This window comes from Marmota marmota, unplaced genomic scaffold, assembly GCF_001458135.2.
Source record: "Marmota marmota marmota unplaced genomic scaffold, marMar, whole genome shotgun sequence".
In the NCBI taxonomy this organism is placed as follows: Eukaryota; Metazoa; Chordata; class Mammalia; order Rodentia; family Sciuridae; genus Marmota; species Marmota marmota.
Window position 1 is genome coordinate 4,122,346 of NW_026000051.1, and position 13,304 is coordinate 4,135,649.

Sequence of the window (13,304 nt, forward strand, 5' to 3'; positions counted from 1 at the left end):
CAGCCAGAATACGAAATGACAGAGATTCAAGTCCAGGGCTCTGACTCCAAGCTGCCGTGGTCTCCCACTTCTGGGACTGTAAGAATGATGAGACGGGGTGTCAATGAAGCCCCCAACTCTTTGGGACCCTCTCTGGGTACTTTTATTGTTATTATGTTCCTGTTGGCATTGCCATTAATTTCCCTTTCCTTCCCTTCTTTCTTGCCAGAGTTCTTCAAGTTCAAGGGCTTTGGGAGTCTCTCCAACCTCCCTCGGTCCTTCACTTTGAGACGGTCTTCAACCCCCATCAGTGCCCAGTCCCACTTGGAGTCTGACACCTTTGAAGCCACCCAGGATGACATGGTGACAGTTCCCAAGAGCCCTCCAGCTTATGCCCGCTCCAGTGACATGTATAGCCACATGGGCACCATGCCTCGTCCTGGCATCAAGAGGACTCGGAACCAAAAGATTGTGCAGAAGGCCCAGGAGGTGGGTCCTCAGCCCCACCTGGTACCTCGAGATCTGCCTGACTTGCCAGGCTTGGAAGCACCCAAGGAGGTGATAGGGGGTGCTGATGCCCCCCTGGAGGGCACCTCGACAGTGGGACCTGACCTTTCAGCAGTGGAGGAAGACGCTACAAGAAAGCCTGAGGACCTGATGGCAGACATAGAAGAGGAGAGAGCTCCCAGGGATGTGCACCCAGAAGGGTAGGTACCCACCGGGGCAGGGGAGAGTGGACTTGCAGGGATGGTGTCTCCAGCCTCCTACCAATATGCCTCCCTGCACAAACATCTGTGCTAAAAAGAAAAACTGCACATTAACCAAGTGTTTAGTATAGACCCAGCACTGTGCTGAACCCTTCACCTGTGATTCTCAAAAGAAAACTCACCAGGAGATACTGTTACTGTTTACACATGACAGATGAGGAAACTGAGATTCAGGAAGCAGAAGTCATATGCCGTGGTCAGGCTGCACATCTCTCAAGTTGCAAAACTAGGATGTGAACTTGACTCCAAAGCCCTTGATAGCCTCCAGCAGGGAGGGCACAAGATCCTGTTGCTGGATCCTTGCCCTGGACCCCTCGCATGAATCACTCAGATCTGCTAGATGATGACATTTCTCCACTGGGTCTAGAAAACCATTTGTCAACTTAACTTCGTTATAGGGAAGCTGAGTTCATGCAAAAACGGAAATAGCAATAATATGATAATAGCTCCTATTTCATAAGCATTTATCACACTGAAAACTCTGTATTCTATTATTAGCCCCATGTACAGATTGGGAAAGTGAGACTCAGCCAAGGTCCATGGAGCTGGGATTTGCCTGCCTCCAGGGGCTGCATGCTCCTCCACCTCATTGTACCCAGCACCTTCAAAACACCAGGGCCTTGCGCTTCAGACCCCTGGAGATCCCTGACTCCAGCCAAAGGAGTCGCTAGCTTTTCAGTCTTTTCCCAAGTCACACCAGTGAGCTGTGCTTGTCGGAAATAAAGAGAAAAAAAGCCAGCTGGCCAACTCCAGGGCTGGGTCCAGGACCTTTTTTTTTTTTTTGATGGCTTTTCCCAGGGACACTAAGCGCAGTCTTTGTGTGCTGAGCTGTCATTGAGTCCAGACCCCCATTCAGTAGGAGCAGGACCTTGTAAAACTGAGTGAATCCATGTCTGCCTGTTAGGCTGCCTGACTTTGGAAAGTCTGTTCCCCTGAGCCTCGCTTTATCATCTGATCCATGGCACAACAATAGCACCCACCTTGTAGGGTTGTGGTGAGGACTCAAAACTAACACCTGAAAAATCTTAACACAGTTCCTGGCTCACTGCAAACACTCCCTAAGTGGGAATGCTATTTACAATTAATAAAACTAATGCCTTTCCACTAACCCTGGCTGCCTCCTAAACTCGGCTCCATTCAGGGGTGGAAGAGAATGACTGTATCAGGGAAGAAGGCAGGATAGGTCCCGGGGCGTTCTCCGGCACCCCCCAGTCTGAGACTCCGCCGGGAGCCTCGCCCCTCGCACCCGGGACGCTGAATGGTTCGCGGGAGCCGGGTGGGGCGGGGCGAGGCGGGGCGGAGGGCGTGTCCATGGGCGTGGCTTTTCCAGACTGCGAGGCGATCAGCGGGGGAGGCGGGCCTTGGAGCGGGCGTGCTCCGGGAGGCGTGGCCTTCCCGGCCCTGGACCTTGACGGACGGGCACGGGGAGGAGCAAGGGAGCAGAGGGGCGGGGCCAATGGGGAGGCGTTATCCCTGGAGTGGGAAAGAGCAGAGGAGGGGCGTGACGGGGGCGGGATCTGTAGGTCAGGCCCCGCCCCCAAAGTCCCGCTTTCGGCTCCTCAGTTCGGCGGCCTGTGAAAGGAGGGAGCCGCCGGACTGAGGGGGTGCCCGGGCTCTAGGCTGCGACCGTGGACAAACATGACCGCAGTGGGCAGAAGGTGCCCCGCGCTGGGGCCCCGAAGGTGAGTGACCGAGCTGGGTTCGGGGAGGACCAGCGCGGGACCGGAGTGGTCTGAGGGGGAGATCCGCGTTCCGGAGGCGGCAGACAAACCGGCTGTGGGTTTAGCATCTAGAATTTTTCTAAGCCAGCTTCCTTTGGGTGTGACTCTGTCCCCTGCCCTGCCTCCTTGCCGGCCGAGCATCCACCCGTCTTGTCCCCACGACAGTCCCAGCAGAGAGAGACTCTTGTCATCCCCACTTAGTAGATGAGGACACAAAGCTTTGCTTGTCAGCTTCTCAGCTGGTGGGAGTCAGCACCAGGTTTGAGCACACCTCTGGGCCCGCGCCCCTAACCACTGGGAATGTTCCCCTGGACCAGCCAGAGCTCCGACAAGGGTCTTGAGAAACCAAGAGTGCCAAGTCCCAGGCCAGCCCACACCTCTCTCCCCTGTGGGCAGAGGCTGGCTGATCTTGGAGGTGCCTCTGGCATCAGGCCTGGAGTTGACCAAAGAAGTGGAGAGACTTTGTCCCCCATCTCCCAAAGTGTCCTGGGGTAGGGGTTGGCAGGCCAGATTGAGCTCCTTCCTGGTGCTCTGGGACTTAGTGTCCCACCTGCCCACCAGGGATGGTTGGAGTATTTCTCTAAGAGTCCCCAAACCTTAGCCTTGTGCCAGGGAGTCGGGAGAGCAGCCTTCCCTGTGGGTCCTTGGATTGCCCTGCCCTAGGCCTCCCGCTCCCCAGTAGCCCACATGGACCTGAGATGGTCTCTGAGGGTCCACACAGCATGAGGAGGAGGGCATTTGAGAATTGGCAGTGAGCAAGATGGGGTGCCTCTTCCTGGACCTCCCAGGGAGTCATTCCAGTGGCTGCTCCTTGAGTTGGGGAGACTATCCCTCCCCCACCCCCTGGGAGGCAGGGTGCACCTGGGGCTGGAGGAAGGAAGGGGAAGAGGTGAGGCAGCAGGAGTTTCCTGGTGCCCTGTTCCCTGCTGAGATCATGAGGGATGTGGAGGAAGAGGGGAGGAGGGGCCCTCAGCTCCCCGCAGCCCAGCGGCCTTCCCAGAGAGCCTGGCACCCTCCTTCAGCCCCTGCTACAGCAGAGGAAGCGAGGCCTGGAGAGGGGAAGGGGTCCCCAATTGCCTCTACCAGAGGGGGGCAAGGGGCGATGCAAAGAATTGCCAGGCCAGGGTCCTACCAGAGTTGATCACCATCCTGCTTACAAGGGGCGAGCACCCAAGGGGTCCCTGAAAGTGGATACTTCTATTGCTCCATCTTGCAGGTGAGGAGATTGAGGCTTAGAGAGCAGAAAGGATTCTCCTGGAGTCGCAGCTTGAACACAGGAGCCTAGATTTGCTCCCAGGCCTGACCCCCTGCTAAGCCCACAAGCTTAATGGCTCAGCCACATTTTCACTCCTGCAAGTAAAACTCTCCAAGCCTTTTCTTTTTCTTTTTTTAAAATATTTTTAGTTGTAGATGGACACAATACCTTTATTTATTTTTATGTGGTGCTGAGGATGGAACCTAGTGCCTCAACTGTGCTAGGCGAGAGTGCTCTACCGCTGAGCTCCAGCCCAGTCCTCTCCAAGCTTCTTCTACCATTATTTCAAATGACTTTCCACAATGCCCTGGAAAGGCGCCCAGAGTCACCTTACAAATGATGACACCAAAGAGGTTAATAACATGCTGGAGATCATTCCCTCAGTGCAGTTGGCATTTCGTTCATCTTAATATTTACTGCGTACATTTTAGTATTTACTATGCCCCAGACTTGTCCTAGCTCTGGAGAGACAGCAGTGAGCACAGCAGACAGAACCCACCCTCATTGGGTCCTCATTCCAGGGTGGGGAGACAGATGGTAAAGTAGATAGATCAGGTATAAGGGCAACTAGAGGAGAAAAGAGCTACCAGGAAAATTTAAAATCAGGTAAAGAAATTAGTCTTGGGGGAAGTAACTGGTGGTGGCTATATAGGAAGGTTGGTCAGGAAAAAAAAGTCTCAGTGAGAAAGTGATGCTTGAACAAAGGAGATGAGGGACCAGCATGTGCAAAAGTCCTGAGGTGGAAGCCTACTTGAGGAACAGCAGAGACCAGAATGGCTGGAGCAGAGCAGATGGGACAGATGGGGAGGTGGGAAGAGAGATCAGAGGAAATGGGTTTAAATAATGTAGGGCCTGGGAGGCCCCAGCAAGGACCTAGCTTTGCCTCAGCATGATGGACACTGTCTGGCCTTGATCAGGGGAAGGCCCCATTGTGTTTAGTGTGTTTGTTTATTGTTGTTGTTGTGGGTGGGTGTGTGTGTGTTGCTAGGCAAGTGCTCTACCACTGAGCCACGCCCCCAGCCCCTGGCTCCTGTTTGAAGAGGACCTCTCTCTCCCCACAGGGATCTGATTGCAGTCCTGCCTGTCTTGTGCTTCACCCAAATGTCCTTTGATTCCCACCCCCAAGACCCAGGTCCCCAACCTCCACTCTCAAGGGGGCTGTTTGGAAAGAAATTGAAACTGGGACAAGGTGGCACCCTGAAGGAGAGTGGAGCACCTCGCATTGCCCCTTGCCCCCCTCTGGTGCCAGGCACGAAGAACGGGCTGGGACCCGCCCCTCCCCATTTCCTTTCGGAATGTTGATCCTGGTCCAAGAATTCCCAACTCTCCCCAGAGTCCCGCGACCCTCTCAGCCCTGCAGAGTGACGTCAGCTGCCGGGCATCTGGTAGCGATTACCCACCGGGGGAGGGGTCCTGCTGGCCCAGCCTGTGCAGCCTCCTTGGGCTCCAGGCGGCTGGTCCTTGTCTTCTGAAGGGCCCCAGCTGCTCCTGGCTCTCATTTCCTGTGGAACTTTCTCACAGTCCCCGAGACCCCCGGACGCCTTGGTCTGTGGGAACTGGGCCTGCTTGGAAGGATGGGCTGTTCCCCCCACAGCTCCATCACCCCCAGCTGCAGCCACATCCCAAACCTCAGGGGACCTTGTTCACAGGCTGCTGGGCCTGTGTGGGGTGACTGGGGAGGAGGGGGTCAGAATCTCGGCAGCTCAGACACCAAGGGGCTGTCTGTATCCAACCGAGCAAATCCCTTTCCTCTCTGAGCCTCAGCTTCCCCGTCTGTAAACTGGGCCCAAGAGCAGCACCTGCTCCTCAGGATTGAGGCCTGTAAAGGCAGGGAGAGTGCCAATGGGATCTGCTGCTATAGAAGGGGAAACTGAGGCCAGGGAGGGGACTTGCTGGGGTCACAGTACCACCCCCAGCTGAAGGCCTTCTCGAGAGCCCCAGGGGGCTTCCCGCCCACTCCCCCCCACCGCCTCTTCCTGACATGGGTTCTGGGCTCCAGTGTGGCCCCCTCCTCCCTGCTTCTCCCCGTTTCCACCCGGGGCAGCTCCCAGTTTCTCGGGGAGCCCACCTGCTAGGGCACAGCACGGAGCTCCAGCCTGGGGCTGGCAGGTGCTAGTCTGAGCAGCCATGTCCCCAGGGCCAGCCTCCGGCTTCAGTGTTCTTTCTCTGTTGGAAGGTGGGGCTTCGAGAGCACGGAGTTGGCGGGCAGTCCCCTCTGAGTCTCGCAGCTCAGGGCGCAGCACCACCAGGGAATCAAAGCTCTTGGAGAACGGCCCTCCCTGCCCGGTGCGCAGGGCTGGGCTAACAGGTCCTTCCAGCAGGGTGCAAGGCCCTGTGGCCGGTGTCCCACAGCAATGGGGCTTTCCACCTGCTCTCTTTGTCCACGGCCCCTCAGCACCAAGGTGCTGTTGCTTGTCTGCCACGGTGAGTGAGGGCCAGAGGGAAGGACACTGCAGTCCCCCAGGACTGGCACAGGAGGGCCCCAGGTGGACTAGGGAGGCCTGCGCCCTCCGTCTCCTGTGAGCCTGAGGGAGATGGTTACCGTGTGCCCACTCCTCAGATGAGGGGGTTGGGCTCCAGCTACAGGAGACAGGGACAAGGGGTGGGCAGAAGGGGGAAGACTCCGCCGTGGGGTGTGGCCAGGCCTGAGGTGCCAGGGACACCCGGATGAGGCCACCACTTGGAGGGCCAGGATGGAGCTGGAGGCCAGTGTCTCCCGCCCCTTCCCCTCCAGGGTCCCTGCAGGCCCGGGATGGAGGTCCTGAAGGTGAAGTTCAGATTTACACATGCACTGGGAACTAAAGGATAATGGGCTCTAATTACTGCTCATTAATGCAATTAATTAAGCTAATGTATGCAATAAGTGGTATCAGTTATCAGAAGGAATCAGTTAATACAGGCAGTTAAAGGGGCTGGTTATTTAAATAATTAATGCCACTGATTAATGGGCCAGTTTCAGCTCAGTTGTCACTATTATTTAATTGATTTCACCACTAAGATCAGAAGGGAAGCATCTTTTAAGTCATATAATAAGAAATTAATTAATTAGTTATTGAAGTAGAGTTTTTACAAATGGATGTTTTGATATCTGGATTTTGTCACTGTGGTGAGAGGGACAGGATTCTAGATATCCCCAAGCAAACTGAGGTCTGAAGGCTAAGTAGGAATCACCCTGGTCATAAGGGACAGAAGATGGCCCAGGCAGAGGCAACTTTATGTGCAAAGGCCCAGAGGCCGCAGGGGGATGGAACTCTTTGGAGAAGTTTGAGGAGCCCAGAATGCAAGGAAGGATAAGGGCAGAGAGGAGGGATACCTGCAGAGGCCAAGCCAGGAGGACTAGAGATACAGAGGGCTGTTGTGACATTCATTCACTTAGGAAAGTATCGTGTGGCTCCGTGGTAGAGCACTGGCCTGGGTGCCATCCCCAGCACCAAAAAAAAAAAAAAAAAAAAGGAAAGAAAAAATTGGATATCTGCTAAAAAAGTGGGGTTCCCCCACTCTTCTAGGAGAGAAGCCGACCCCTGCCTAGTGCCTAGTGGAGTGGGTGTGGCCATGGTGGAACAGTTGATGGGGGAGCTGAAATGCACAGGAGCCCGTGAAGGCCAAGGAAATGGCAGAATTAAGCAGGGGTGCAGGCTGGACTTTAGGAGGGTCCTATTTTCTGGTGACATGGCCAGGCAGGAAAGCGACACCGAGGAGGGGACTTTTTAGCAAGACCCTAAAAAGAAGACCTGAAGGTGGGCGGAAGGCTGGGAGGTTCTATAAGGAAAAGTGTTCTAGCAGAGGGAACAGAAAGTGCAAAGCCTCTGAGGGGTGGGCGAGGGTGGGGGCAGAGCTCAGCGAGAAGCTGGGCTTGAACTTGGGCTTGGGGGAGGGGCAGCGGCAAGTGTGAGCTGACACCACCCCCTAGTCCTGGGGGTTGAGCCCAGGGGTACCACTGAGTCGCATCCCCAGCCATTTTTTATTTTGGAGCAGGCTCTTGCTAAATCGCCCAGGCTGGCCCGGGAATTTGTCATCCTCCTGTCTTAGCCTCCCAAGTTGCTGGGATCATAGGATGGCATTTTAACAGGACGCTGTGGTGGGACAGTCCCAGGGCCCCAGAGGGAGGCGGGAGGTCAGTGGTGCTGCACGGTGCAGGCCAGGGATGGTGGTAGACGGTCGGTCAGTGGACATGGTCACGTCGTGTCTTGGGGATCCTGGAGTGTGGCCGAGTGGCAGGGTGAGGTGAGCAGGCTGCAGTGGGACCTCGGAACTCCGTCTCCCAACCTGGGACTTCTCCTTGGCCCCCCTCACGGGCTCCACCCAGGCCGACCCCTGGGGGGCACCCATCCCCAAGGCCCTGCTTCAGCTCCAGAGCTAGAGGGGAAGTGGACAGGAAGCCGGAGGAAGCGCCGGGTTGATCCCAGTGTCCTGGCCAATTTGTTCCCGCAGCGGGAGGATTTCCGGGCCTGAATGGCCGGAAGCATTGGGATGGGACACCTCACCCGGGAAGAGTGGGTGGAGGGTGTGGGAGGTCCCTGCTTCACCTCACTCCCACTGCAGCTGGACAGACAGAAGCCTACAGCTTGAGGGACAATGGTTAGCTGTCAGGAAGGACTTTTGAGGAGGGAAAGTTAGTAATATGGAAGCCCAGAATGCCAAGACAGGGAATAGGGGCTCAAAGGGAAGCCCTAGTCTCAGAGCTGGAGGGATCCTGGGATTTTCTTAGCTCAGCTCTCTCTTGTCTGGAATATCAGACATTCCCATGGTCCCGCCCTCCCTCCACACCATGCAGATGAAGGAGGAGACCCTTCCTGGCCAGAGAAGCAGGGCCCAGCCTAATGGGAAGATTGACCGGCCTGGCGGGCGGGGGCTGTCGTCCGCTGCTCCTGCATTAATTTAAGCAACACCTTCTCATCTCCTACTGTATGCCAGGCATCATGTTGGGGACTCGGGCTCAACGGCAAATGGGACAAAATCAACACAACCCATAATTTCCAGTCAACAAATAAATGCACAGAGGTAATTTCAGGCAGGGGTTGAAAAAATTAAGGAAGGTAAAGCAGGGTAGAGGCCAAGTGAAGGGCAAGGGGCTCTTCCAGGGGGGATGGTTGGGGACGGGTACTCTGAGAAGGTGACTTTAAGTGAAACCCTGAGTAAAGTGGGGGCAGTGGGAGCCACATGAAGATCTGGAGGAAGAGCACTCTAAACAGAGCATTTGAGCAGGTGCAAAGTCCCTGTGGCAGGAATGAGTTACCAAGGAGGTCAATGCAGCTGGGGCAGAATGAGAGGCAGAACGAGGGACAGAATGATGGAGGGAGACATGTTGGAGGGTTGGCAAGAGAGGCAGTGGGGTACCACCAGACCCCACAGGGCCTTGTAGAGTGGCAACAGCTGACCCAGTTCATGCCTATTTACCTATAATAAAGGCAGCCCCCTCCTGTCCCAGGGAGAGAGAAGTTCCAACCTGAATAACAAATTATGTGTTCAGGGAAGGGAGGGTCAATTTTGTTCTTCAAGAGAGAGGGCTGGGTGTGGCTTAGTGGCAGAGCACTTGCCCAGGACGCAGGAAGCCCTGGGTTCCATCCCCAGCACCACTAAATAAGTGAATTCAAGGAAGTTTCGCTGGGCACGCCTCCTCGCACCTGTGAGGAGGGGCCGAGGCAGGAGGATCGCTGGAGCCCTGGAGTTGAAGGCCACCTTGGCAGTGTAGCGAGAGACCCCAACTTGGAGAGAGCGAGCGAGCGAGCTGGGAGCCCCCAAGGGTCGGGTGGTTTGTGAGACCCAGGCCTGCTTTGGTGCCCACTGGCCATGGATCAGAAGCTGCCCGGGACTATGACAGCTGACCTATGTCCTAAGTGGACACAGGGGGCCAGCAGGAGGGCCGCCCACAGCTCCAAGGGAGAGCCCAGGATGGCCAGGGCGGCAGAGGGGCGGGAAGGACACACCCGGAGAAGCGGCGGGATCCATTAGGAAGGGAGGCCGCTGGTGCCTGGTGGTTGGGCGCGGCGGGCGAGGCCCAGATGGCCAGCGGAAAGACTAACTGACATCACCGAGACAGGCCGGTGGCAGCCGAGGCCCAGGACCCACAGGGACAGCAGCGCTGGCTGTAGGTGAAACTGGGAGATGCCTCAGATGGCAGTGGGAGCCCAGGAGGAAGGGGGCCTGTGGCTGTGGAAGGGGCAGCCCGGGTGCCCGGGGCATGGTCAAGGCCAGGACCAGGGCCGTCCTCACAGGAGGGATATCTGGAAACAGCCCCTGCAGCTCCTCCAGGCCCGCGGCGCCCTCTGAAGGTGGAGGGACTCCCTGCACCTGCCGTCCCGTCCCCAGCAGTGGCTCTGCATTGTGCCAGACCACCACTCAGGGGTCGTTGTGCACTGGGGCCCTCCAGTGTGCAGAGTCAGGGGTACTGGGTGGCAGTGGGGTGTCAGGAGGAGGCAGGGAGCGGGGAAGAAAACCAGGACAGTGAGGTGTCCAGAGCCAGGTGAGGACAGCGACTCAGGAAGTCACCCAAACTCTGCTAAGAAGGTGGCAGGCATTATTCCCTGAGTCCCTGGTCAAGTCCATTAGGTGAGGGCTGTCATTACTACTGATTTATGGATTGGAAACCAGACTCAGCGAGGCTGAGGGTCTTATTCTGGGCTGCACAGCGGGAGGGTGGAGGAGCAGCCAGGGACGTGGGTTTCATCAAGTGCCATCAGCTGCAGGGCCTGCTGCCTTCAGGATGCACCCCTGGGCCCCTGAAGACCATGTGCTGGCCCGGGCAGGTGGGCAGAGGCTGGTGACTGGGGGCCAAGCTGGGCTGGGGGCACTCACCGCTCTGCTCTCTTTCCAGGGCCGCTGCAGAGCTGGAGACTGGTGGGGACTACGTGAAGGTAGGAGGACCTGAGCGGGGTGGTCAGGGGACCCTGGAGGGCTCGGAGCTGGTTCCACCAGGGTGGCCCTGCGAGGAGCCAGACCTCCTGGCCTGTTCCCAGGAGGAGGAGCGTCAGGGAGACGCAGTGCTTGGGTGTGGGTCCCCTATCGGCAGCTTCTTCCTGGGTCGCCATGGTTCTCTGCTGGCCCCTGACGCAGCGTCCAGATGTTGTGACCACTAGACCCAGCCTGCCTGCCAGATGGACAGGGCCCCGCGGGTGTCTCGTGCACCCTGATGACACCCAGTCTTTGAGCATCTGCCGTGTGCCCGTTCTGGGAGGGGCAGCGGGAGGGACAACTGGGACCTTCATCACAGACAGTGGGCACTGCTCACATCCATCAAGAGCTTCGTTTGTCCTGGGCACTCGGGAATGTTGAAAATGCTGTTTTGAAATAATGATGACAGCGATAGTGATGCTAAACAGTATTTGAGCCGGACTTGGTGGCACACACCTGTAATCCCAGGACTTGAGGGGCTAAGGCAGGAGGATCACAAGTTTGAGGACAGCCTCAGCAATTTACCCTGTCTCAAAATAAAAAAATAAAAAAGGCTGGGGATGTGGTTTAGTGGTAAAGCACCCCTGGGTTAAATCCCTGGGTACCAAAATAACATTTGAGGGTCTACTGTGTGCAGGCCTGTGCTGCTCTGGGCACCAGGGGAGAGGCGTTCTTTCCTGGTCGAAGTCCTTGAGGTCTCCCCTCCTCAGAGGGCAGGGAAGGCCTTCATGCACCCTCTGCAGCTGGGAAACAGAGTAGTACGGTGACTTGCCCACAGTCACACAGTTGGTACAGGATGGAGGTGGGATTGCACCCAACTTGATGCGTAGACAACACAATGTCCTTGACCCTCCACTACACAGCACTCACCGCAGACAGGCCCCAGGCTGAGTCCTGAGCATACTGCCAGGGCGAGGAAGAGCTCCAGGCCCTGCCTTCACAGGCTCCCCGTCCAGGTGCGGACAGGACAGAAGGACAGTGGTTTGGGCTTGTGCTTTGCAATCCACCAGATCCAAGTTTTCATCCCAGATCTGCCACGTTGGCTGTGCATGTCACCGTCTGGGCCTCAGTGTTGGCTCATGAGAAATGGGGTAACAGTGGTGTCTCCAACCTGCTGTTGGTGTGGGCCCAAGGAGCCCATGCCCACGGGTGGGGACCTGAGCCCAGGGCAGGGCGCGCATCACCCTGAGCAGATGCTGGTGGAGAAGGAAGGGCTCCGGCTGTGCCTCCACCACCTGCAGCTCCCGTAGGAAGCAAGGAGTCTGCTCCAAGGGAGGGATGACTTTCAACCGTGGGGGAGCTAGGGGGGCAGGAAGACTTTCTGGGGGAGGAGCATGAAGCCAGGCCCCTGCAGCTGCACAGGGGCCTGAACGGAAGGCTAGAGAGAGAGATGGGCCCAGAAGGGCATGCGAGGTCTGAGGCCAGTGGGGTGAGCCAGGATGCCCGCCCGCCTCCTCTTCCAGTTGTTTATACCTCAGGGGAGGGGCCATGGGAGGACCAAGGCCCACAGTGGGACACACAGGGGACATATTCAGCTCCCACAAGTTCCAGCTGCCTGGCAAGGCAGTGAGATCCCTGTGAGCATTGTTAGCTCTATGTATTTTTCCTTTAGTTTGTGGAGTTTAAAATGTAGATTTTTTAAAAAAATTATAAATGAAATGACACCTGTTCATGGAATTGATTGAACAATCCCCCAGAAGCTAAAGTCAAAGGGAGGTTGGTTTTATTTTCCAAGCCTCCTTTGAGGGTTGGGAGCAATAGTCTCCCAACTCTATTCCTTGCCCAAGGCCCTCATCTTGGGTGCATCAGCTTTCAGAAATTTCACCAAAGTTCCCAAACCTTGGCCTGAATCCTTTGATTCTAATGTGAGGATTCAAAAATTTCAAGGCTGTAAAGTTCTGTGCTCCATGCTCAGAGTTTCAGGTGTATTTTCAGAAAATAAACTACCAGGATCCCGAGAGGTGAACTCACTTGCCTGAGGTCACACAGCCTGTCTAAAAGATTTGGACACCAGGCCTGACTGATGCATCACCAAGGGCTCTCTTTTCATTAGAGAGACCATGATCCAAGGACAAAAAGTCTAGATTTAGAGGCACTAAGCTTGAAAAAGTAGCGTGCACTAACTGAGCACTTACTGTGTGCCTGACAATTTACCATGCATCCGTCACTTAAAAAGTTCTGCGAAGTCCGAACAGGCGCACGGGTATCAGCTGTTCGCCAGAGGCATTCTCCGCAGGAGCAGATTGGGGCTCCCAGAGAAGAGGCTGGGGGTGGCGGCACCGAGAGTTAGAGGAGAAGCGAGTTGAACCCAGAGTGACCCTCTAACCCCTGAGCTTTCCTAGCTCTGTGCACCTCCAGAGTAGGTCTAGCCTCCTGCGATTCCAAATCAGAGCTGAGAAACCCTGCTCTCGAGACTTCCGAGGCCACAAAGGATTTGGTCAAACACATGCAGGGATTTTTCCAGCTCGCGATATGATTTCATTCAAAGTCCCTGCCCGCTCCCGGTCGCTCCTGGTCACGGAGAGGTGCAGCGAGATGGGTAGGAACCCCCCATCGCCGGCCCAGGAGTCCCCACTCCATCCCGCTGCCCGCCGTGACGTCCCCCTTGGCAGGTGCTGGCGCGGCTCCTCGGGCTAGGAGCGGCTGGGGCGCGCGGGACTGGAGCGCGGGGGACGAGGGGCTGGGCGCGGG

General features: G+C 56.4%; 1 protein-coding gene across 2 annotated transcripts in view; it reads left to right on the plus strand.

Moving 5' to 3' along the window:
* Sh2d3c (SH2 domain containing 3C) overlaps positions 1 to 13,304 on the plus strand; it is a 26,515-nt gene continuing 13,211 nt past the window's right edge. The window contains exons 1-2 of one of the 2 annotated variants that reach the window (XM_015497550.2): positions 1 to 686; positions 10,537 to 10,576. In XM_015497550.2, the coding sequence (XP_015353036.2) occupies positions 16 to 686; positions 10,537 to 10,576 (711 nt within the window). In that variant the 5' untranslated portion in view covers positions 1 to 15. Of the gene's footprint in view, positions 687 to 2,275; positions 2,429 to 10,536; positions 10,577 to 13,304 lie in introns of those variants that run through there. The other variant, XM_015497548.2, reaches the window with a different exon arrangement.